Below are 26,932 nucleotides of genomic sequence, written 5' to 3' on the forward strand. Positions count from 1 at the left end.
AACTCCCTCAAAAATGAAAAATGAAATATCTTCAGTGATGAAATGCTCAAAACCTTTGTGCTCAACAGGGACACTAGGGAAGGTGGTGAGACTAGAAAGTTCCCAGACTAAAACAGCAGCCTGCCTTTGAAAGGTGAGGAGAAGTGGTCTGAACTGTGACACAGAGCTTTTGAGAGTCCCCTGGAATGGCAACCGCCCCTTCCCCCCCAGGCCTTGCAGAGTACCCCAGTCCCAGTGCCACCTGAGAAAAGTCAAGACCAAGAGCCAGGGCTCAGAAAACACCCTTTTGTCTAAGCTCAGCTCAAGAAATGCAACATTGTGACCAATTTGCTTCATGAGAACACCTAAAAACCTGGATTATTAAAGGAAAATGTGAGATTATCCTTTGCCTTTTGATCTAAACTCAGAAATACCTCTAGAATTTTTTAAAACTCAAACCACACATAAATCCAGCATGTAATATTTTAAATAGAATGACATATAACTAGAGTTAACAAATCACATAAACACCAGAGAAAATCTTCTCATTCTAGCTCAGCTCTTCAATCTCAGATCTTCACACTATCAACTTGCCTCTCATTTTAATTTTAATGGATTAAAAGACAAATACACACAAGATCAAGTTAATTAGATGAAGTTACTGTTTTTAAATAAATTGAATAGAAGAACGGTTGAAAGACTATAAGTCTTCAATCTGTGAGAGTTGTTTAGTAATAGAAAAAAAAAAACAATAGCATAACAGGAGGAGCCCATTATGACATACATACAATATACACACATTTATACAGTGTAAACATTTGTTGCCGAGAGCATGATTGTGGCTCATCTTCTGTTACTTTAGAACAGAACCAGTAAGTTAGTATCACTTGGAGGAGTACTGCATACAACTGTTTAAACCTTTTTGTGTATTCAAGTACTACAGGCTCTTCTTTATACAAATCTCATGTATTGTGTATCCATAAAAGCAATAGAAAGACTGGAGAGTGGAATGAAGAATAAAATTCCAACAGTAATTTTATAAATGAAATCACTGTTAAAATCTATTCACCTTTGCTACAAGACTTACAATACCAACTCAAATCTGCAACGTGCATAATAACATCATTATATTGTTATTATATTATTATCAAACACTATTGTTATTTATCTCTATATTATTATATTGCAATATTATTAAATGAATAATAAATGCATTCATACTACTCTGTGATACAAATATCCATTTACAAAATATTGTTCACAGAAAAAACGTTTTACTGAGAGCTGTAATAATAATGTCATAACCGGAAGTACAATATCTAATTACCATCTACTTAATTATAACTGATTTCTTAATATTGATTACTTAATTCTCTGATGTTCATCTAACCCTACTGCCCTAGGGAATGTTTTCAGATTCCCATCATTGTTATGACTTTGTATATTAATTAAGCTACTTTGATTAGTTTGCCATTTTTTAATTATTCTCTGTGCTATACAGCTGCTAAGTGACAAATGATAAGTCTTAAGAGTTTAAACAGTTTATACAAGTTCAAACTTAAGTGGTTTTGTTTTTTTCCCTCCTCCCTTCCCCTGCTCCCTCCCCCCCCAAGAAAGCTCACATAGTACAAAAGATGCACATAGAAGAAAAAGTTTCTAAAAAGTTGCACATCTTTTTCACAACCATCCACACAGTGAGCTGCTTTTTGCTCACTGCTCAGTTTCCTGACTAAACAGACCCGAAACCCTAATTTAACAGTTCTCCCCAGTCCTCAAAGCCTCTAAGTATAAGATAAGGTTATGTGAATGATTGAGGTCTATTAATTTTAGTACATTTAAACTCAAACTACATGAAAAATTAAGCATAAATACTTAAATGTTTTGACAAAGAGATGTGGACAGGCTCTGCTTAACTGAAGCCTAATTCAACAACTCTGCAGTAACATACCCTGTGTAATACTATACATCAGTTAAACATACTCAAGAGAACAGTTAGGAGAAAAATTAAAGCAACATCATCTCATTATACAAAAATTTTAGAAAAGTTGCATGTCATTTTTCACAGTCTTTGTAAGTCTGAAATAATTTCTACATATTGAAAATTGAGAGGTGGCAGATTTTTTTTAGAATGACTGTTTTTTAGCTTTTTTCATCTGCTGTAAACTGAGCTAATCTGGTACTGTTAGAAATATAGTTTTCACATTGTTATGCTTTCAGGTAGTATCTGAGTTGGAATTCTTAAGGTATTTTTGCCAGGCTTTACTATTTATTGTGTAACCTAAACCATTTAAAATCATAGCTCACTCAACCTCGCCCTCTCCTTCCTCCTCCACTTCCCCTCCTCTCTGCCTCCGGTTTATACACTGCAGTGTCAGCTATGGTGCGTAAAAACATTTTACTGAACAGATCACACAGAAAAACTGAACAGCAAACATACCCAGAATCTTACCTAACTGTATTTCTTCCAAAATTCTTATTCTTTTTTTAGCCTAACTTAAAATTTCCAACACGAATGCTTACATTAGAAAATTGAGGATGTGGCAACAGAAACAATTCTGCTTACTTGAAAAACATTTAAAAAAACCCCTCAAAAATACAGTAAATGGCAGGACTGTACTATCAGTAAAAAAAAAAAAAAAACAGAAACACCTTGAAATCCTGCTGAATTCTTGTTCATATAATATGGGACACATGGCAATGAAAAGCCAACTCATTATCAGTCAACACAAGCTTACCTGTTTAAGTGCTTTCTTTGTGTGCTGCTGGAAGGAAGATACTAGCTTGCTTTGCACCGGTGCATTAGTAAGGCTCAAATCACGATTGGAAGACATTTCTTCAGATGGCTGCTTTGGGCAAACTTTATAAAAAGAAAAAAAAAAGAATACTGTTATGGGATTATCTTTCCTATATATCTTGGAGAGTCCTGAACAAAGAAAAATGCTCAGCACCTGGAAAACAAAAAACTAGCTCTAAGAAATTCAACTAATCCTGAGGTGCAAATGAGCTGAGAAACTAGCCATGTTCTAAATAAATGCATTGCTTCACAAATATTGCACCTCATCAGACCCTTTCCGTGCAGTTCTGGGGGCCTTGCAGATTTTGCCTTTCAGGTCCTGAAAGGTAACTGAAATAGATTATCTGTGGTTTTCACACAGAAGCTAGACAAAAATTATCTTCCTCCTCATGACATTTTAAATGGATTATTATGTGTCTAAAGGTGTATTTATATAAGAGACACTGATGACCTGTGTTGCACAAATATTTATAAATATGTAACATTGTAGCAGATTGTAATGGCTTCTTTGGAGTCAGACTAATCTATTTTATAAGCACTTCTTGGTAAAACTAAGAACACACACTCTCCTGTTTAACCGGTGGACTGGAATAGCCTGCAAAGAGGAATCCTGGTCTCAGGCACTATACACTGCTATTTGTCAGCCTTTTCAATAATACATGTTTTAATGAGTAAATACTACAGTACTTGCTTTAAACACCCTCGTGAATACATGTTATCCGAGAAAGTCTCTTGATGAAAAATGAAAGGAAATGTGATTAATTGCTTTTAAAAGCACAGCTTTATTTAATAGATATAAACCTATGAAAATAGCTGCAGGATCCTATTAATCTTAGTAGTCATCAAGCTTGACTAAAAAGACTGTAAAAAGACTGTAAAAATCTTTCCACCCCTAAAGCCTTTTATTATTATTATTCTTACTAGAGTTTTAAGACAGTCAAGCTAAAATAGCATTAACATGGATCCAAATATTGCACAGTTTTCACCCGTTCTTTTCTGCTGACTCAATCCAAACCTGTCTTCCAGTACACTGCTCAAAGCTGTTTTGCATGTTGACACACTTTCCTTAAAATGCTATGTAACTGTATATGGTTTTCGAGGATTTGCTATAGTTAACACATCTATCTCAAAGCAGTTTGAAGAATCTCAAAGCAAGTTGCACAGACATGTGCCAAAAATAATTTCAGCTCTATGTTTCTGTTTGCCTCTTTTTCTCCTCCCATCCTGCAATCAGATGAGCAGACAACTGAAAGACCATTCAGATTCTTTTGTTTTCAGAAGTGCTTCACAGAATAAATATTTTAATGGCTTTTTCTTTGTATTTGTGAGACAATTTAACTGTCAATAACTAAGGGCCAGCAAAAGATGCACATGATAACATATTAAATCTTTGTTTCCACGTTGAAAGAATAAATCATCAATCTCTACCTCACAATGCATTGTGTCAACATAATTCTCAGATTAGATTAAGAATTTTCATCAGTAGATAAGACAAAGCCAGTTTTGTCACACAATTTATAAAAACATTCGTCACTTTTTTCCCTGACATTCAAAGGTTTTGTCAAAATAGACAAAATAGAGGCTGAAATATAAAAGAGGTTCTGAGCTTGCACTATCACCTGGTTTGGAACAGTCTTTTCCATATGACAAGTAAAACTCACTATCAAAAAAGACATCTTAAAGGACCAATAAAGTGTCAGCAGAAGACAAACAGTATCTAGTTTATATATTCTAAATCACTGCAATAGCTAAGCTCCTGAGATCAAAAACACCTACACCAAAATAAAAACTTAACATTCTAAATTACCCAGCTTCTATTTTATCTCTTCTTTTAAAGAGATTTTTTTTTTTACTGTTTTCTGGCATAGTCTGAGAGTCAAAGAACCGAAAGAAAAGCAGAACTATTTTGAGCACACAAAGCCCAAAGCCAAGGAGACTAGAAGAGAACAAATTTAAAAATGGCTAAAGATTGGAAACTATTACATGGTTAACTGTCCTTCCTAAGACAAGTTACAACATGAGCTGTCAAGAAGAATGTATTTCTGCTCTCCAGGATGACTGGGACTCCTATAACCTTCTTTTTCAAATGGGAAATTCTGATTTTCATGGCTCTGTTTTAAGGCATTACTCCAAAGTCTCCCCTATTCACTGTTGTGATAAGGTTTGTCATGGAGAGAGGTAGGGTAATACTAACTGATGATGTTCAACACTGTAAATGTTAATGTCAAACTCAGAAATAACACAGGAATGAAAATAAAAATAGTTTTACATTAATTTGTGCTTGCATTCATTTTTCTTTCAATAATAAACCCTTAAATTTAAATGTGAAATTATGACATGTTCCAGGCTATACCGTTTCTTTCGATCATTACTTTGATATTAAATAGAAATAATATTATCAGTGTTTTGGTTTCTTTTGCGTCTGTTTCATTAAAATTTGACAAAGAAGTTAAACCAAGGAAAAGGGATCGATCTAATTGGTGAAGCAACTGGAACTAAAACCTGCTGAAATAATAAAGCAGCTATCCATAATGTAATCGCTTCTGCAAGTACAGGAGGAGTAACACTGTAAACTGGTTCAGTTTAGCGCAACCAATGTTCATTTAGAGTTTTGAAAAAAAATAGCAAGTGAAGGACAAAATGTCTTGCATCTTCCTGTTGCTTGTGATTAAAGAAATAGGTACATGAGGCTGAAATCTACTGCTTAAAAATTCTAAAGGACATCGTGATTAGAGAAAATCAGTTTCATTTATTAATGAAAAATTATATTTGCTTTAAAAAATATTTTGTTCATAATAAATATATTCCTTCATATATCTTGTAGCTTAAAATAGTAAGAAGATATTTTAAATACTGGTATTTCTATGTTTCAATTAAATTCCCATTTCAATCACAGGTACAAACCTAACCATCTAGTAAATATGCTACACCACTATTTTTCAACAATACCAGATACAAACATTAAAAATGTGAATACATTATGTTAACTTACATAATTGGTTAAGAGGCTAGTTACAGGCCATTCTCTTGTTAGCAAAAAGAAATACCAAAATTGATATACAGGCTTTATTTAGTGGCAAATAAAAATATGTATTGTTTACAAAACAATATGAATCAATATTTCTTTAGGAAATTAAATATAAATTCAAAATAACAAATAGATTTATGTCTTAAAGCAAGCTTTTTTTTTCTTAGTGATTTAAATTGATCTATCCTGTTAAATCAAAATCTCAGTATTCTACAATGACTATGACCATAGAAAATTGTATTTTATTTATTTGTTCATTTATATGGATAGGGTCCAACTGCTTTCCTCTGAACGAGACAAAAATGAAATAAGGAAAATTATGACAGACAAATGTGTCAGTGTTTGAAGGGAACATTGATGGTCCTTGTGAAAAAAACCCAAGGCATGTGGAATAGGCAGTTCTACTACAAAAAAACAAAGAACATAGCAATAAGAAAACAAATTCCAGAAGAATTAATGGTCTTGGTACACATGCACAACTTTGGAAAGCTGGAAGCATGAGCACTGAACATGCACAAATTTTATCAGATTCTTGTCCTCTTGAAGATGTTAATCAGAAACCAGTGCAAAAAAATAAACTGAATGCTAAGGAGGAAAAGAACTCCGAAAGAACGCAACAGATTAAGGAAAAATACTTGGGTAACAAATAAGAGGACTTACTATTATCGCCATGGTAGAAAAAGAGAATGAGAGCTATATTAAACTTACAGGAAGCAACTCCATTTAGTGGAGAACAACTAGCACCATTCTTTAAATCAACTTCTCCAAGGGCCAGAACTCAGTGAAGGAATAAAAGAAAAAGGAACTATTAAACCATAAAGTGTTAGGTTATGAGCTAGAAGAGCAGCTGGATTTCTGAAGATAAGACCTCCTTAGTGAGTTTTTAGAAAGTGTTAACATGAATCATAGAATTAAAATTACTTGGCAAAATGAGCACGATAAAAACATCTTTGCCAACCTTCTTTTAAAAAAGCACCTTCTCTGTTGCCGATTTTCCCAAGACTAGTATTGGTAATTTTTGCAGAAAACTATGATTTATAAAAAATCAGCAAAGGTATCTTTTAGTTTTGAATTGTATAGCATATCTCAGTAATTTTATATTAGTTTTTACCTTCACCTCCCAAAAAAGAGGTTATGCAGAATATATTAAAACACGTTTATCCAAAGAAATAATTTTTATAGGAATATAACTTAAAATTATTCTGTCTCACTGCAAGTTATTAGGAATAAACAGATATATGTAACTAGACAGACAGAAAAGCTCCTGGAGTGCTTTAAGGAGATTATTTTCCCAAAATAAATAGCACGATTAATTCTGATTTCAGCCAGACCATATTGATTTAAAATCAAACGAGTAAAATCAACAGCAGTTCACTTCCTTCTTTGTTACAGAAACCACAGCAGAATAGAAGCATTGTTTACTAATGGCCACATTACAAAACACAAATTAATATTGTTACCATATGCTAAAGACTATAGTGCATCTCAAGCATAAAATGTATGCACACTCGAGGTATGAAACTACACAGAGAACTGCCTTAGGAAAACATACATACAAAATTTCTCTCTAAAATATCCATAAAATTCAGTATTTTCTCTGGGTGACACCGATCTATACTTATATTGACATAAATGGTCATGGTTTGCCAACACAGATGTACCAAGTAATTCACTTAAATCACTCTTTGATCTCTAGGGCCCAACTTGCAAATTCCAAACAATTCAGAACTTGACTGTTGCCATCAGCTTTTGAAAACTAAAACCAGTTGGGGAGCTAGTTAATTGTACAAGTTCACCAATGCAACGCAAAAACAGACGCACATATCAAGGGCAATATTGTGACTGTGATATTCTTTTTGAAAGTAAATACTAGCACTGTGAAATGACAAGTAACATTCAATTGTATTTAGGGGAAAAGACATCAAATACATCACCAGGATGGTAGCTCCTACTGAATCACATCATACCCTCAGTGTACTTTTGAGCCCAAACAAACTGGAAAACCGTGACTCCTTATGCCAAAAGAAGTCAACATTTTCCACTAAAATATCATCTATCATCACTAAGCCACCAATTCCTTAGGCCCCATTACTGTACAGCAAAAATAGCAGATGAGAAGGATCTCTTCCCTCAAGCTCTATAGTATCTCCTCATGCTTATTACTACCCTTCAGTAGCAATGAAACAAATGGAAATTAAACTTGATCTTGGCTACAGTATGTTTATTTCATAGATATTTGCAGCGTGATGGGAAAAAGAAAAGAAAAAAACAAAAGCTAAGTCTCTCCTTCTGATGTGTTAGCCAGGACTCAAGACGTTCAGGCAACTCTACCACCTGCTTCTGCTTAAGAAGAACCTATCATGCATACAGATGTTGCCGTGTACACCACACACATTCAGCAGAATCATCCACTATCACATCCAAGAGAAAATATGCTAAGAATGCCAGGTTTCCCCAAACTGCTAGAAATTCTATTCTTGGACAGGAACTGGATATCTAAATGTGGATTCAGCTTTCAAGCAATAGTGAATATTCATTCCTCATTACAGGACTTATTCTAGTGGCTTATTAGTCCAAAAAGCACAAGGAATTCAAAAGCACAGCAGTTACAAAGGCAAAATTTCAGGATTCAGCATGAATCTGATCCTCTATCATCTCGCATTATGTCTATTACCTCTAAGAAAACTGCATAAGAAATGAATTTGGCCGCTTCATTTTCGCAACTGAAGAACTTCCAGTTTTAGGAAGTGCTGGAAACCACAGTTTCTCAAGGGGAAATTATATTACTCATATTTGGGCAAACTTCACGACCTATGTTTGGATTGGGATGGGAAGGGAAGGCACACTGCAATAGGAGTTGCTGCCTCCTCCACAATTAGATCATTGTACATTCCACTGGCTAGCGTGAAGACAATTTTTAATCAACTGCTTTCCGTAGCTGATGAATTACCCCTGGTTTCAGAAACCCCGGGGACCAGTGTTTTTGACAACAGAACATCCTATTGATGGGCAAAAGGATTTATAGCCATCATTTCCCCAGACAAGAGTAATTGGGATTTTAATACCTTTCTTACTGACTGCATCTTTACATACTACCTCTGTTTTTGAGTGAAATTAAATTTATAAAAAGACTGTTACTGAGCTTCTGTAGAAACCGTATTCTAAACAGGATCAACTGTAACATGAAGAGTTTCTTTAACATATGGTTTGGGAAGAAGGTGAAAAAAGACAGATTTCTGTACCGCATCTGCCAAATCCTAAGGTACGGGTATTCCAGTTATCAGTTTAGTAATACTAGTGTGCATTAACAGCTTTCAACAAGTCAAGTGTTTATAACTATGAGGAATTTTTATATTATTTTGCTAATAAATGTTCAGTTGTGCCTGCTGGTGAATAATGTAATTCTTCTCTGTTTGACTGTCAGCTGGGACTTTTTACTCAGAAAGCTGAAGACTATCATTCAGAGCCCACAGACAGCGAGGCTGTTGCTGAAGTTCATCTGTTACAGTCTCATCCTCTGCTTCCAGCTAACTTAAAAGCAATACTTTTTTAGATCATTGCTGAACAATTCCTCTTGACATCTAATCCCTCCATCAGAGCTGGAACTTCGAGAGTCTACCAGAGTACAAACAAGAGCAAATAAAAATTCAATCAATGAAGCAATTAAGCACACAGTGTGCAAACAACGTCCATCTTTATATGTATTACAGATTTTAAAGCTGAGAGGAAGCAGTCTCAAATACTGACCTTTTCTAAAGCACAAATCAGAGAAGCGATTCTTGTTCTGAATCAAATGTTATTTTTATGATGGAGAATACTTTCTTGAGGGTGAAAAAATAAGTTTTAATCTGAAAAGCGAACCTGATAGGAGATCTTGTTAGATTTGATCTGCTAGACCAAGTATTTCCTATAGAAATGCCTTTTCTCAAGTATTTACAAACTGATCAAGTCACCTCCTTATCTTTGGTACACCAACTAGCCTGGATCTCTTAAATTTCTCAGAGCAAGGGAGCTCTTTGTTAATTTAGAAGTTTTTATATCTCTTTTCTAAATCCTTAACTATTTTTCTTAATTCTTTCTTATAGCTATAATGAATGCAATACACTAGTAATCATTTAATTAATGCTATACCCGAAGGAAAAATGGTGCCTATATTCTTAAATCAATATTAGCAGAGTTATAGTCCAAGAATTGCACTGAACTAATTAGTGAAAGCATCTCATTCATGTTCAATTCACTTTCCACTGTGATCCTTAAGTGCTTTTCAGATTCAGTTTACTGAATATATATACATACACTGCACATATGATCTGTTTTCTTTAAATTGTAATCAAATTTTTGTTGTTCAAATGTGATCATTTACCAGGGTAATCAAGAGAATTCTCAACGTTATTATTTGCTACTTCGTCAATACATTTAAACAGGAAGGATTTTATACTTTTCAAAAGCATATTGAATGAAAAGGGGGCAAATCACATTCCTCAAGAGAACAACAGACATGCCTACTTTGGATGATGATTCCTACTCCTTTGCAGATCTAATAGTTTGTAGTTTTTAATCCATTTAAAACCAGGTGCATTGATTGAGCATGGTGCTATTTTTAAGCTAAGCATAACGCACTGCAAATCAAATGCCTTACAGAATTCTAAATATATGTCAACAGTTACCTTTATCAATCAAACTTTCACCGTCAAGAAATGCTACTACCAAACATGTTTGACAAAATCATATTCTGTTTCAGTTGGTAGATGCAAGCTACGTCATCTTCAATTCTGTATTGATCACACCCAGCATCAGCCTTTATATGTTACATAAACTCACTACTGTGATCTCATTTACTCTTTTTAAATACACCAATTGCATGATATATGTATAAAAAATCTTATTTTTTTCTTTTCAAAAAGGTAAAAATATCACAGTTTTCCAAGATTTGTTAAAGATGAAATGCTAGGGAATACTCTCAGCTTTAAAGGGAATCTAAGTGCAAATTATTGCTCTATCCCAAATAATATAAAAATGCTTAATTTTAAAAGTTGCTCTTTTATATCCCTATAAATGCTGGAATATTTTTTTCATCGCTGTAAAATTCAAAAATAGCATGCAACCTCATCCAAACAAAACTCACCAATTTTATACTTCTGGCCCAGCATCCTTATTGACATCCTAACATTCATAAATAATTACCATTTTTTTGCTGATTTTTGTTTATTTAGTAACTTCAACTTCTACTTTCCTATCTATAACTGCATTTGTACTCCTTTTCACTGATGGATTCTTCCTCTGACTTAGGAAGCTTGCACAAACAAGTTGTTTGAGTATCAGAGAAGACTTGCAAAGAACTACAAATATATATATTCAATCATACATACAGCATCTACTACATAAGCATAAAAACACTACACGTGTACAGCCTGTTTAACTCAAAAACATATCAAATAAAATGGAGAAGCAGAATCATTTAATAATTCATGACTTTTGTATTTCCATTGGGCTTCATATGCTTCACTACTAGATTCACAACAACCTATCATAGGTAATTCTGTTACTGAGATCACTGGTATTTTGTAATTTTTCAACACTGCTAGAGAGCAATACTGAAATAGCAGTATCAGTCTTGTAGAGCTATAGCACAGAAGCTAAGTAAGTCATCCAAGATCAAAAAGGAAGTCTGTAGCAGAACTGCAGAACAGATCTGAACTGGGTCTTTTCATGTCCTAGTTATAAATAGGACATCCTCTCACTATACACAAAGTGATCCAAAACAGTAGACTACAGTCCAGTAGTGGGACAGCTTCCAAGAGGGTAGGCAGAATAGAAGAGTGGTACAAGAAAAGGTTTATTTCAGTGGTATATAACCCTGGAAAGTTTGACTGTGGTATAAAGCAGTTGCTTTATAAGCATTATAGCAGTATATCAATAATAATAATAATAACAACAATAATCACTATTACTTGCAAGTCATTTTAGGTGATTTAAGTACTATGTTTTCTTTATGTGTAATAATTACCTCTCAAAAATAAAACTATCTGATTTCTAAGGTTGTCATTTGTAAATGCTTGCAATATTTCATTTTGTCATTGTTTCAGAAAAAAAGAACACAGACTTTGATATCACAGCATATCTTCATACTGGCATGGCACCCAAGAGAATTTGTGCCTGAAAAAAAGAAATACAAATTTCTGTCCTATGGCCAAAACAGTACTGAGGGACCCACATGCCCACATAGATTACCACTGAAATCAGTGAGCAGATATCAATGTCTGTTCAACCACTGCAAGTTGGAAGACCAGCAGAGCAACTTCTTAGCTGTGGGGCCTGGAACAATATGAACTAAAAGCAGTCCCAGTATCAGTACTTCATTGTCTTCTACAAAACTAAGTCAAATAAGGACACTTGCAGGTCCAGATTTCTTTACAAGGCCAAAACAGATACAAAATAGTTCAAAAATATTTCCACTGAGTGCAAAACATTATTTATACAATTTAGAAATCACACCATGAAAATGTTAGATAAATAATACTTTTTCTCCCCCATATTTCTTCTGATGTTGAAATAACAACACCTACCACCATTTTCATCTCCATTATTATTGTTTGTCTCAGCCATTTCAGTGCCATCTAACTCTGATTCACATCCTAAATCCAATGTTCCATCAGCGGGGCATGTTGATTCTTCTTTCTATAATTAAAAAAAAAAGAAGAAAACTAAAATCAAAAAGAAAAAAAGTCAATCATGATCCTGGTACATCTCCAAAAATAGATTACTGCAGTGTATTGCATGCTTACATTTCAAAAAACAGAATAAAATACACTTGTAAATGAGTTACTTCAGAGGAAAAAGTCAAAATAGATCTTTATGAGACAACCTGCAGACAAAAAACAAAAAAGCTGTTTTGTGAAGTCCCAACATACTCTTTATTTAAAAACTGTCTAATAAAATTAAAGAAAAAAAGATGAAAGAATTTTCATAACAGAAACAGGTTTGTTTGGCTGTTAAAAATTCTAGCCTTCCAGCTGAATGTCCAGAGTGCTGCAGCAAAACACAAATCCTTTAATGTTTCTCTTTTTGCCTTTGCCTGTTTCCTGAATTCAAATAGCTGAAGCAACCTGGAGCTCACAAGCATGGGAGTGATTGTGAATACATGGACAGCTGCCAAGAATATCTCCAGATTTAAAGCAAAACAGCAGCATTTGTTTTAGTAAATTAGAAAATGGAGCTTCTGTAATGCATTAGTTCAATCACAAATGTAAAATTTAGTGTTAATAGAAGGCAAACGTATATGGCTTTTATTGTTTCTAAACCCTTACATGTAATTTGTCTGTCATGAATTTTGAAAGATCCTTACCCCCCACCAAAAATTTTAATTGATTACATTTAGACTGCCAAACATATAATCTCACTTTATTGTTTCTCACCTCTGCTTCACATTCTCCCATTCCTATTATGAAGCCACTCTACGTTTGATTACATATATAAAGAAAAATATTCTTTCTATCCATTAGAAAAAAATATATATACACAAAAAAGAAAAAAAGAGGAAAAATAAAAGTAATAGCATGTAGGCAAGATCCTTATACTACAGTTATATTCCCAGTCAAAAATAATAATGCAATCTATAAAATAAAAGCTGATTTATATTACACTTGCAAATAGTTTTCCACCATTCAAAAATCAAACATTAGTACAATTACTTAACGAGAAAGTCAGCGATCCTCTTGAGCTCACTGCTCATAAAACAAAGGCCTTTCTGTTAACAACTCTGAAAATGTGGCATTTTAGCTAAGCTACAACATGCTTTTTATACCAAATGCCAAATTCAAGAACATGTATACGCTTTCTAAGATAAAACACTCAATGTTTACTTTCATTATAAATCCTTTTATAAGACATCTGAAAGCAGTTAAAAGGACTATCAGGTCATTTCCTCTCCAAAGAATCTAATCTGTTTACCTTTATATCTATTGAGACATTCATAAAGTGGATTAATAGCTCTATGTACTTTCTATACACAAAATTTCAACTTACTTTGAGAGCATAGAGACCCGACTTCCCAGGGATTTTGAAGAATGTTCCATCACCTACACGAGTGTTAGTATGAAGCATTGCATTCAGGCAAGCTAATGGAGAGGTTCCACTGAAAAATAAAATTGTGCAAAAATAAAGCAGTCCAAGATTGAATGCCTCTTGTAAAACCATTCCCTTGGTCTATTTTTTTAAAAGTCATACTTGCCTGGCTTTTTTTTTTTTTTTTTTTTTTTTTTTTTTTTTAATTCTCTCAACCCTGAAAACATCTACATTACAATAACAGGCCAGTTTCAAACTTAATCATATGCATCTGTCCCCTAGGCTCGAGGCAAAACGTCTGTGAATTATAATTATGCTTTTCTTCGTACAGCAACCAGCTCCACATTCTAAGAGAACCAAAGTCCAAATATTTATGTGAAATTACTTCGTAAATAATACCATGACGCCTCATTTTTAAAATGTTACAGACAATGTGGCTGCTGCACATGAATGATCAAAACAGTACCAAGTTCAAGGGCAGCTGCATCCCATAGGATGAAAGGCAACAAAAGAATAATAAAGAGCCCAGGAAGAAGAATAGATGTAAAATTAAAAGTGATATATAGTTAAGCCTTCTCCTAACATGGACAGCATGCATTACTATACATACAAGCACATTTATACCTTCTACAAATCACTATACTTTCTAATTAGAATTATTTTAGGATTAAAAGGTTGAGCTATTCCAGGTAGTAATTAAACGTAATACTGTTGTGGAATGCATGTTAAGAGACTACTTAAAAAGAAACTCACTAGGACAAAATAGTATTTATACACAGATCTTTCTCCAATATATGCATGTACACATCAGAAAAAGAAGCAAATATTTTGCTTCCAGATAAACCTATATCTTTCTGAAAAGTTCATCTTAGAAATGGTGGCAAAGGAGGTATTCACAAAATTGTCATATTTCATAATAATTTAAAAATGAAATTTAACTACATTTTAACTACAAGATTCATAGATGTACTATCATATCTTTTTCCCCTCTTTTCTGACTAAAGTACACAGTGTGCTCAGAGACTGAACCTGAAACTGTGCTTCTTCCCTGGGGTCTTTAGCCTGCAAATGCGTTTATCTTTAACCAAGTGGAATTTCTTTATGTGGCTAAGTGGAACAATGTCTGTGCATTAAATTAACTGTGTAGCTGAGAATTTCAGGCTTAATTATATATTCAACTATAAACCAGGATCAGGGCTTTAGAAGTCCATCAGTTACTACGGTTCTGTATTATGCAACATGAAAATATATAAAGGAGTAATGTTTCAAGCATTGATCATAATACAACATCCAATCCTTGAAAACTGCAAGACTGATTTTTTTTTAAAAAAAAAAAAAACTGGAGCTAAATTGTCACCTTCCATATAAAGACATTTTCTGCTGAGTTCAATAGCTATGTTATAACAGAATTTGTTCATAATGCACCTATATTAATTTAATGACAAGATGGATAATGTGATAATTGTTCTTCCAGTAAAAATTAAACAGCTATACAATGTCCTCAGAACAGGAAATCCTCTCTAATATAATTTATTTACTATTGGTCACCTAATGTATCGCATTACTACAAGATCTACTTCTATATTGACTTTCATCTTATGAACTCATTATTCATCCAAAATCAAAAAGTACAGGAAAAAGTGCAGCTTGTTGGCCACATCAGAAATAAAATAGAAATCTATTTTATAAGTATTCCAAATTCGATCATTCAAAATTAAATTTTTAAAGAGCTTTTGTTGATAATCTTTTTCCATGAAAATAAAACTAATCCCACATCTGGTTTTGATATAATATATCAGAATGCAAAAGTATGGTAGGCATACAAGGATTCTGCTAGCAGTAGCACAGAAGACATTAAGAAATTTCTTTTAAGTTGAATTTAACAATTACTTAAAACTGCTTAGAAGAAGGAGTATACTTTTCCTTATATATTTTCCTTATTGTATTAATGTTTGACAAGGAAAGACACAAAGCATTTAATAGAGCAATTCTAGCTGCGTAGTTTCTTCCATATGGTAATATACATAATGTGAAGCAATTTCAAATCTCACACTACTGGGGTTTTTAGTGAAACACTATCAGAGATTAAGACTTTTTCTGCAAGATAGAAGGAACTTGCTGACTCTGCAATCGAAGACTAACTCAGTGCATGAAATAACAAGAAACAGAACTGTTTGTGCATCTATGTAATGATTTGCATCCTTCTCTTATTTGCGTCTAGAAATTCTGGACTCCAAACTTATTTTTAGATGTCATTAAGCAATTAAAATGATACAAGATGAATGAACTCAAAATAGAGGATCTGGCAATATCCCATGACCACTGCTGTGCTCACAGCAGATATCTTAATCTTCAAACTCTAGCCAACTGGCAAGTAGACAATAGAAACTACTCTCTGACTTACAAAGAAATCCATATCAGCTACCGAGCCAAGAAGCACTTTAACTACTGTTATGCTTGTTTCATACAGATATCAGCAATTCCTAAATAATTTGGGCTGTTAACCAAAGTGTCATATCCTCCCTTCTTGAAAACTAGACTTGGGTATAATGAGTGCAAAATAAAACACACCTTCTTAACTTCAGTTGCAAATGAAATTATAATCTGGACACTGTGGTGTGAGATTTAGTTCAACTTATTTATTTTATTCTGTTTATTTATTTCATTCAGCTCGAACTGAAATTCCATGGTGCTCTTTATCACCCATGTCAAATAGCCTTCAGATGCTGAACTTTCATACTATTTATCATCTGTCAGGTGATGTTGCTTTAACCTATCATAGTATTTTAAAAGTCATACATGGGAATCATTGTCTGTAGCAGTACATTTTTAAGATCAATCATTTTCTGGTAGCATGTTACGCATAGATATATATATACACAAAAGCACTTGACCCACATCTGCATACTTTCAACAAGATTTAAAAAAATGAAAAGTTACTTACTTTCTATGTTGATGATATGGAGTCACAACAACCAGCAACATGGGAAAGAGAAATAATTTCTGATTAGCCTTCTAACATAAAAATTGTCAATACAGTTTCATCGTTTAAAAGATACTAGGCATTTCAGGGTTTCTCATATTCTCTTCCCCAGAATTACTGTAAATTGGTACTAATCAACACCTCCTGCCAAGTATAATCACAATTTTTTTCTGTATTATAAGAGCAAGCTTCTCACCCCAATTCCCCCGGTCAAAAATAGCTCCAATATTTTGCGATTCTGGGCTCCCTCTACTGGTCACGCAGCTGGAGTTACCTAAATCAAAACACTAGGCTACACTATCTCTACATACAAAGCCCTGGAAAATATGCAAGGGAAGTGCAGATTTCTGTTACTCTCTGCTTTGCCCTCCCTCCATGCCTGCCAAAAAGCCCTAAAAAAATCAGTAAAAATACTATTTATTTTTATATTTAAATCTTCTCAAACACACAGGGTGTTTTAAAGAAAAACCCTGAAAACTTCTATGGTTACACTTTAATTCTAATGGTCTTTGCTAGACTGCTTGCCAAGACAGAATGATTATTTTGGCAAACACAAATGTTTTAAATATGGAAAATATATTGACTAAAGCCAACCTGTCCAGACAATACATTGTAGCCAATGGCGAAAGTTTCCTAACGCTACCCAGACAAATCACCTCCAGGAATGCCTGGAGTTAGCCATGACAATGTCAGTAACTCAGCCTCCCCGCGCATGGCGTAGCCCCCTTCCAGAAATCACAAGGGTTCCCATTAGTTCTGCACAGAACAATAACTTCTGTAATAGGAGCACTTAACTATCATAAATGTAATTATTATTTTCTTGTTTGAAATCATCTACTCATTTTCTAAAGATTCATAAACAGCCGCAGCAAAAGAACTCACTGATGGAAAAAAAAGTAAAACCAAAAAGCTTCATAACTGATTTCTAGACCTGATATGAAGTCACATATGTAAATCTGCTTATAATGCACGTAGGTTACACCAGTCTGGGAGGGATTGCAAGCCCTCTCGAAGATGGGATGTAAAGTCAGAAATATCTCTGTGAATTGGAGCAAGAATTTAAAATCAACATGATGAAATTCAGTCAAAAGAAATACAAATTACTGTATTATGGAATGTGATATCAAATGCTGAAAATGCATTTTTTCCATGGGAAGCTGCAGGGCTAGACAAAAGCACAATGAAATGGATCAGAAGGTAACTGTGCCACAAATTGTATTAACAGGATGTGCCAATTGGACACATGCTCTCATCTGCGAGATTCAAGAGATAAATACTTTATTACATTTACTGCTAGCGGTTAGCTATCAAATTCTGAATCCTATTTAAGAGATGTAGACAAAAATTAGAGAGCCTAGAGAAGAACTGTATGAGTGATAAAGTAGCTGCTGATGTTTTAATTGTCATCAAAACAGGATAAGGAAGCAAGTAGAATGACCTTCATCAGAAGATCAGATAAATACCTGTCCTGACTGCTACATACACTGAAACCTACCTCAGTGTTACAAGTTTGTATTGAATGATCTCTTGAGAATGTGTCCAGCACTCTAACCTAGGACTCTCCATTAAATCAAAATTTTGTTTAGGCAGGAGATTAACCATATACTCTAAGTGTATTTTTTCCGACATATTCACCAGTCTGAAATGCTGGAGAATTGAGTAGATAGCTAGATGTGCACTGCTTGCTCAAGTATTTTATAAAGCAATACACACAATGCTTGATGCCCAGGGTGATGGACCCAATGAAGAAACATTCCTACCATATTCAAGGAGCTGTGTGCCTGTGGGCTTGCTATCATGTTCCAGCAACATGCCCAAACTTCCCTTAAAAACTGTAGCCATGACGTAGCTTGGGACCCCCGCCCAGGAACCTAAGCAGCAATGCCAAGATAACTGCCAATATGCCAAGAGTAAGGGCAGTGACCATCCCAGAGTCCCTCTCCCACCACAGCCATGCTTGACTAAGCTGGTACTGCTGCAGCTGCTGTGGCCACTAAGGCCAAGGCAAGCACTTCCAACGTGGGCTCCAGGGGAAACCAGGCCCAATGAACAGAAAACTGAATCTTTCCACCACCGTATTTAAGCATGTTGTGCTGCAGTTAAATAGTATACAGGCATAGGATCATTCCCTTGGCATAGCTGGAAGTAGAGAGCACAAAATAAAGGACTGGGAATGATACTGATCAGTGCAGGATTCCGGTCAACTATCTACAAACCCTTCAGCAATAAAAGCTTCAAGGTTAGTCTAAATAAATTGAATCAGATGATGCTGAAATCTTGCCCTCATTTCACTGTCTTTCCTGGATATTTTGTAGATCATTGAATAGGAAGACTGTAAATAGTATATTCACTTTCTAAACCAGTATAAAATACAGAGCAGGTGTGCCAGGTAAAATTTCATTCAGATTCATCCTTCTTTCAATAGACCACAAAGTCACAGACTAAATAGTTTAATCCAAACTAAAACAATTTAAATCATCAAATAGGTAATTTGATTTAAAATATCAATTTAAATCTTGCTTTCCTATTTTTTCAACTTATTTTTCTGTTGAAAGGTTAATTCTTTCATTGCTTGAGATGATTAAAATACCGCAATCAGCAATTAAATAGAGCTTTATACAACACGCAATATTATTTTTTGCTAATTAAGAGATTAGACAAAATATACTTGCAACAATTTTCTAACTTAACTTACAAAAATTAATCTCAATTGAGGTTAAAATAGCAATGACATATTATTTACTAGATAATTACAAATACTTATACAAGCACAAGTATTTGTGTCAAGCTACCTTTGAAAAGAAACTGTTATTTGATTAAAAAATTGTCTTTTAAACACTGAGTGAAAATGTATTAAATGTGTTTGATACAAGAAGTAAAAAGTGGGACTTTTCAAAAAATTAGACATCTAATAATCTATAAAACAACGAAAGCACTATCTGTAGTTAGGGAACTATTATTTTTTATGTAGACTAGTGAAACTGTAAGGCTGGTGGATCTCAGCCTCTAACACAAAGTTGTTATTCATAAGTTGGAACAAGAAAAGCATTTTTGCTTTTTGAACTTCCACTCAGCTTCTGAATTTTAAAGGAACTGCTAATTTGCACTACAGAAAATACTTTTGATATCTACAGTAGGTGTGACTGACAAAACTAGTCAAGTTCTAAAGTCTTAATCACACAATTCCCTTATATAGCAGCTTGCTAAGGTTTTATTGGAAATGCATACTGACAGAAAATTATTTATGCAGTTTGAATAAATTATAATTAAGCTTTAATCTTAATATACTCTACAAATTACATATTTTAATGTATTTTAAAAGAAAGATGAATTTATATTAATTTTATTTTAAAATCAATTTTGTTCATGTTAACCAAATTTAACATTGGTTTTGTTCTCATTTAGAAAGAGCCTTAAACAAAATGTTTACATCTCTAGTCCTACGCATGCTTCACACTCAGGACCTGAGCTTCAGTCTTAGCATAATACACATCAACTACTATTCTTGAGTGGACCAAGTAGCCAGAAACGTTATAGCTATCGGGCAACCTGACAGACTAGTACAACTGCAAACAAAGCCTAAAACATGGTAAGAAGACCCCTTTCATTATATATACACTACTGACATCACTTCATACTAAACCTTCAGATATTTTGTTTTCCTAAACCAGATAAAGAGAGGTAAATATATTAGTATAATGGAAAAACCAAACACCAGTACAGACATGATAAAACATAATATATTCCTCATAAACTATTCTGAGTCTGTCTCACAAGCTAATAGAACTTACCTATCAGCTTTCACTGAAGTTAACCAAGCCAGTAAATCCCAAATATCTAAAGAGAATCTACCAGTGATCTCAAACATTGCCCTTTGTAGCTTATGCAAGAGTTACAAGGACTGGAATCACAGCTGATAAACGTATCTGATATATCACAAAAGAAATTTACTTTTTTATTGTCCTCTGAAAATGAAATAATCCGGAGGAACACTGGAGAGAAATCTAGCATGCATTCTAAATTCAAGCCAAGTACAACACAAGAATAATTTTCTCATTCTTTAGCAGGATAATATGAAAAGCTACTCAAAATCTCATTTATAAGCTCACCCTGTCTGTTCTGAATCCAAAATAAAAACTAAATTTGGACTCAGGCAAGGAACCAGAGCTGAAGCTGCTTCTGCAGAACTAACAAGTGTTCTCTGTCTATTACTAGACTGTCTTTGAGGCATTAAACATCTCGTTCTCTCCTCAGTGACAAGCAACCACCCAGAAAAACATATAAAGATTATTTAAGTCTTCTGTGAATAATAAATAAATATGCCTCTACCCTTAAGACTTATCCCTACCACCTTTAGCACCCTCCTACACAAATCAGTTCTCCTTCAAGTGCTTTTATTAATCTTCTTCAAGGTACCATGTGCGCTACTTAGACGCCATGAATTCACTTGGCACAGCACAAAGCTAGTAAAGCTTTAGCCATGTGTCAGCATGTGTAACCAAGGCGGACAAGTGAACAAAGTAGCAGCTGAAGGCAAATGTGAACAAAACACAGGGGATGCTGATAAGAAGAGGATGGGTTTGCCTGTTTCCTTTGGAATTTGCCAGTTTGGTTGCCTTAGCTCACATGCAGTCACAAGTGGCCAACTGACCATGTAATCTAAAAAAATTTAGGTTTCTCAGTAAAGCAAAACTCTCATACATGACTAGTCATGAATATATATGTTAATTATCTCTCAGCAGCAAAAAGTTTGGCCCACTCTTGTAACTGATGACCTAGCCTTAGGTTTTTTTAGCACCTCTTAGCTGTACTGCAACAGTATGGAGTATCTCATCTTTTGTTTTCCTCCTCAGAGATAAGCACTACTGATAACACATCAGATCTGCCCTCCTCTCTGTACAATGGCCTTTTATACACAGTGTAATCAAGTTCAACATTTCTACCCTTACCTCTAAAACACTCTGGGGGCTGAGGCCAGACATATAATGTTCTAGTACTCTATAAAATGCATTAGGAACCTTTTTGATATCTAAAGCAAAACATATTGTAGCTCCTGGTTCTGGCACTTCTGATAGTGTCAAAATGGAGACAGTAAGCATATTAACGCATATTAATGTTAAAAAAAAAAATAAAAGCTTGGAGTCCATCTGTGGTAAAAACATAGGGTTTTTTAGCACTTATCTAAAACAATAAAATGAACATCCCCAGGAACTGAAGTTCATCAGAAAAATTGTACTCCTTATTCCAACCAGGATGGATTTTTTTCCTACAATGTTCTCTCTCAACATACAACACAAGAAAGCCCTTATACATAAAAGCTGCAGAACCTATTTAATATGTAAAAGTGTTCCTGATTATAATTTCACAGATCATGTGAAAAGCAAGAATTACTGCCACGGACTTTTCACCTAAGATTTTTTTTCTTAAAAACAATTCTTCTTTAAAAACAATAATATAGAGATACAAATGTCCTTCAGGTTTAGAATGTACTCGAAAACAAGATGCCTGCAGAAGGTAAGTGAATTTGAAAAGTAAAACAGAAAAGCCTATCACACCAATGCCACATTATAAACTACAGACAGAAAGATACAAACCCGCTTTACTAAAATTTAAATATCCCTTCCTATTCTTTTTGCTGATTATCCTTGGCCTTTGTTAGCCATTCTTTTGAGTAGGCCATGCTGAATATCTTTAATGGTCTAAAAAAGTATGCTTGTAACACCATGACACCTCTTTAAATGACACCCACATATGACAACAAGCATTTCTCAACCAGAAAGGAAATAAGAATACAAGTTTTATAGAGAACTTTTATACTTTTCAGTGTTCTGTAACATTTGGTGAGATCCAGAAAAGCAAAATTTCAAAGCAAGGATACATAGTCAATCTGTCTCCATACTCCTTCCTGTTGTGTTAAAAGTCATCCAAATAATACAAGAATAAAACAATGCTAACAGTAAAAACATTTAAAATGCGTTTTTGAGAGACACAGGTAAAGATGTCAGAGTCCCTTCTGAAATCATTCTAAAAGAAAAATGCTTCAGAAAGAAAATTATACCAAAAGAGCAAAAAATCAGCATGCATCAGAGATGGTCACAACAGATGAGAGCTATGATATGAGCTAAGGTATTCTCTGTGTAACAGAATTCTCTGTGATTCTCTGTGTTACTTTGTGTAACAAGTTCTTATACTCGTCAAATAATACAGTTCTCTCTGACAGCTACTTCCTATGCAAGAATATGTGATTTTTCTTTTCTCTTTTAACAAAGTATTTCCTTTTAGCAGTTCCAACTGATTTTATTAAAAAAACAGTAATATGTTTTTCATTTTCTACTCTAATATCAATAACCAATTTGAAGGACAAAATTATAAAGAAAGGAAAAAGATGAATTCCTGACACACAGAAGGAACTATGGAATAGAGGTTAAAAATGGCTTTCCTAAAGAAACCACAGTTTTGATATATATGATGTCTTATTTTAGTATCAAATTTCACAAGCCCTTGCGGATTTTAAATTCATATGTTTAGAAAAATGAAGTAATGACTGTGCTACAATCAGAGATGTACTAAACCCAAGAAAAACATTGCCACAAAATGTGCAATGTATAAAATGAAAAATGCAACCCTTCCAAACATTCTTGGCTTCAACTTGAGTTAAGTTTGCTTACTCTTCAACAAAAAATTAAGGTGGAAAGTAAAATGACTGTGATGAATATGACTTGGTCAGTAATCACTGAGTGCCTTTTGGCCTCTAAAATTTAATTATCCTACACGAGGGACATCTATGAAGTTATCCCAAATTCTGTTTTTAATTTGGCTTTTTAATTGACCAGTCTCCACAACAACTTTCTCTGTATTGCTTTGAGAATATCTTGTGTGTGTTACTGAGGTTTAACTGTATTAACATATGCTAAGTAAAATATAACTCACCCCTCAAAAAAAAGTTATTGCCATTTTAAAGAACATTCAGCTTCACCAAAGTTCACAGTCTAATATAATCATGTAGAATCGTGTAGATTGAAGGGACTTCCAGAAGTCAACTACTTAAAGCAGGGTCACTCGGATCAGGACCTTGTCCAGGCAAATTTTGTACAATCTCTAAGCATGGGGATTGCACACCCTCTCTTGACAACCTCTTTCCATGCTCTCATATTTTTCTTAATATCAAATCAGGGCTTCCCATGTTCCAGCTTGTGTCCATCGGTTCTTGGGCTATCACTGTGCACTCTAAGAGCCTGGCTCTCTTCTCTCCAGCCTCCCACTAGCTAGCTGTGGACCACCACAAGATGCCCCCTGAGCCTTCTCTTCCTCAGTCTGAACAAGCCCAGCTCTCTCAACCTCTCCTATCATATGCTCCAGATGACTGACCATCTTGGTGGCCCTCCATTCATTCCAGTATGTCAATGTCTTCCTTGTACTAGGAGGTTCAAAACTGGACACTCTACTCCAGATGTGGTCTCACCTGTGCTGAACAGAAGGGAAGGATCCATTTCCTTAACCTGCTGGCTACTCTTCTGCTAACTCAGCCCAGTATTGGCTTGGCTTTGTTTGCTGCAAGGGTACTCTACTGACATCGAGCTTGCTGACTACCAAGACTCCCAAATCATTTCTGAAAAGCCCCCTTCTATCCGGACAGCACCCAATATATACTGGCACATGGATTATTATGTCCAGATGTAGGATATTGACCTTGCCTGTGCTGAATTCCATGATGTTCCTTTCAGTGCATTTCTCTGCTGTCTTTGTCCCTCTGAACAACAGTCCTGCTCTTTGGTGCACTTACCACTGTCTTCAGTTAAATATCATCTCCAAACTTCTAGGTAGTTCACTCTTTCCCATAGTTCAGACCTTTAATAGCAACATCCAACAATATCAATCTCAGCATCAAAGCCTGAGTGACAGCACTAGCAACTGGTCACAGTTGGAGTGACCAGTAGCTTTCCTGGGCCCCTTTGTCTGTAGTCTCATGATCACTGGGACCCAGGCTGCCATCCACCTTCACACCTTCAATCACTTCTTCCACGTTCATATGTAACAAGTCCAGCAGAATATGTTTCCTAGTTGGCTCATCAATCACCTCCAGCACCATCAATAACCTCACTTCTGCCTTCTAGAAATCTCCTGGCTTACTTGTGTCCCCCTATGACTACTATGGTTATAATTGCAAGACCTCCAGCATTTATCTAAAAGAAGCCTCATCTACTTCCTCTTCTTGGTCAGGTGGTTTGTAGCAGATGCCTACTGCAATTTTACCCACGTTGTTCTGTCTTCTGATCTCTCCTATAAGTTCTCATCTGGTTCCAGTGCAAAGCCCTGCTTTCAAGCCTTTCCTTTGCATATAGTGCCCCATTTTGCCAGCCTGTATCCATCCATGTTGCACTCAAGTTGTGAACTATCCCACCACATCTTTGTAAACCCAATGAGCTCTGCAAGTGCATACACACTATTAATTCCTCCTGATTGTTTCCTGTGCTCTGTGCAGTTGTAAACAGATAGTTGACACGGACACCCCAGTCATGCTGCTTGTACAAGGAAGTATAAGAGTTTTCCCAAACATGCTGTTACACAGACATTTCCTCAGTATCCCTCATGCTGTCACCTCTCTTCAGATATGCCAGAGACAGTTGCTGGTGACCATGCCCTGTGGTGCATCAGTAACACCACTGCACAGTGCTAGGCAGTCTCATACTGTCCTGAGCTGAGCTTCTGGGACCTTTTGTGCTCCTGCTGTACTAATGGTTCTGACAATGGCTTGGTCTCTGTCAGCTCCCTCTGTTTCCTCTGCTTTGGGGGCTGCACTCTTGCCTATCAGTTATAAAACTGTTCCTCAAGCACTAATCAAATAGATAATTGACATCATTGTTTGATCAACAGTCAGTAGAAGATAAAATACATTGGTAACTCCTACTCAGGAAGTAGCCAAGAAAAGTTGTCTGTAAGAGCTGACAGAAGTAAAAGCCTCCAGAAGCTAGTCCTCACCTGCAGCAGCAAGACACCTGAAATTCCTAGAAGCAGCAGCTCCCAGAATACATTCCCTAAAGCTTCCTGAAGAAGCCTGGAAACTGCTGTGACAACTGCGAGGTCTCTGATGAGCTGCCTCTGCTGCAGATTGGGAACAGCCTGACAAAACATGGTGCAAAAGAACTGTAACAGTTCTGAGGTATTATGCCACCCATAAACGAAGCCCATGAAGCATCTGAAAGGGGCTTGATAAACTCTGCTGCACAGTCAAAAAGTAAGAAGAAGGCAGAACAAATTGCTGCCAAAAATCCACTATGGGGCAAGTGTCGTTCAGAAGGCTGAGTAGGATACCTACTTTAGCATGTGATATGAGGAAAGCAATCATGATGCAGCCATAGCTTCAAGCCACAGTTCTCCACTGAGCGATCAGAAGGATCTCCAGCCTCTCTTAGCACCCAGAGCAGAGGATTTTGTTACCATCATTGTGCCAATGACAAGACATAACCTTACACTTATGCCAGCGGTAATACATGTGTGTGCCTGTACGTGAGGCAATGGGGTGGCTGCCACTTACACCAACAAGCTGTACACAAAGCTTAGTGCCCGGCTCATGTTACTGTCAGACGGCTCTGCCACTCAAAGCAGCTGCCAAATTTCCCTCTAAGGCACCCTGACTGCTCCTGCCTGCCTCTATGCCATCCTTTCTCTTCTCCTCCCCTTTTTCTTTCTTTTTTGTAACTCAGGGCAGTGGATAGCACAGGACAGGAAAAGCAGCTTGAGAGAGAGCATGATTATTCTTTCGGTTGCAAAATTGGTTTGCAGTATTGGAGAAGGACGGCATCCAACTGATGCAACTGGTTCCCACTTTGTACTCCTCAGAGCTTTGTACTCCTCTACTTCACCTGTTGTGCTCCCATCGGCTGCTCCCAAACCCACAGGCCAGACACGGCTCGCTGGCCCAAGCCGGAGCCTCGTGCCAGGTGCAGAGGCAGAGGGGAGCAGCGGCAGGGGCCCAGCCCTGAGGGCAGGCAGGGTTAATCCCAGGTGGGCCCACACCTGAGGGAGCCCCGCACATCCTTACGGGCAAGACTAGAGTTGCAGCCCCGCTCCCGTACGTGAGCTC

At 35.6% G+C, this 26,932-nt stretch overlaps 1 protein-coding gene across 1 annotated transcript in view; it reads right to left on the minus strand.

Moving 5' to 3' along the window:
• The window catches only part of ASXL3 (ASXL transcriptional regulator 3), a 101,446-nt gene that overhangs the window by 57,186 nt on the left and 17,328 nt on the right, over nucleotides 1-26,932 (minus strand). Inside the window, exons 4-6 of the mRNA XM_062570412.1 lie at nucleotides 13,827-13,935; nucleotides 12,368-12,479; nucleotides 2,715-2,836 (exon numbers count right to left, since the gene is read on the minus strand). Of these exons, the coding sequence (XP_062426396.1) occupies nucleotides 2,715-2,836; nucleotides 12,368-12,479; nucleotides 13,827-13,935 (343 nt within the window). The remainder of the gene's footprint in view (nucleotides 1-2,714; nucleotides 2,837-12,367; nucleotides 12,480-13,826; nucleotides 13,936-26,932) is intronic.

The sequence above is a fragment of the Rhea pennata genome, chromosome 2 (genome assembly GCF_028389875.1).
Source record: "Rhea pennata isolate bPtePen1 chromosome 2, bPtePen1.pri, whole genome shotgun sequence".
Classification (NCBI taxonomy): Eukaryota; Metazoa; Chordata; class Aves; order Rheiformes; family Rheidae; genus Rhea; species Rhea pennata.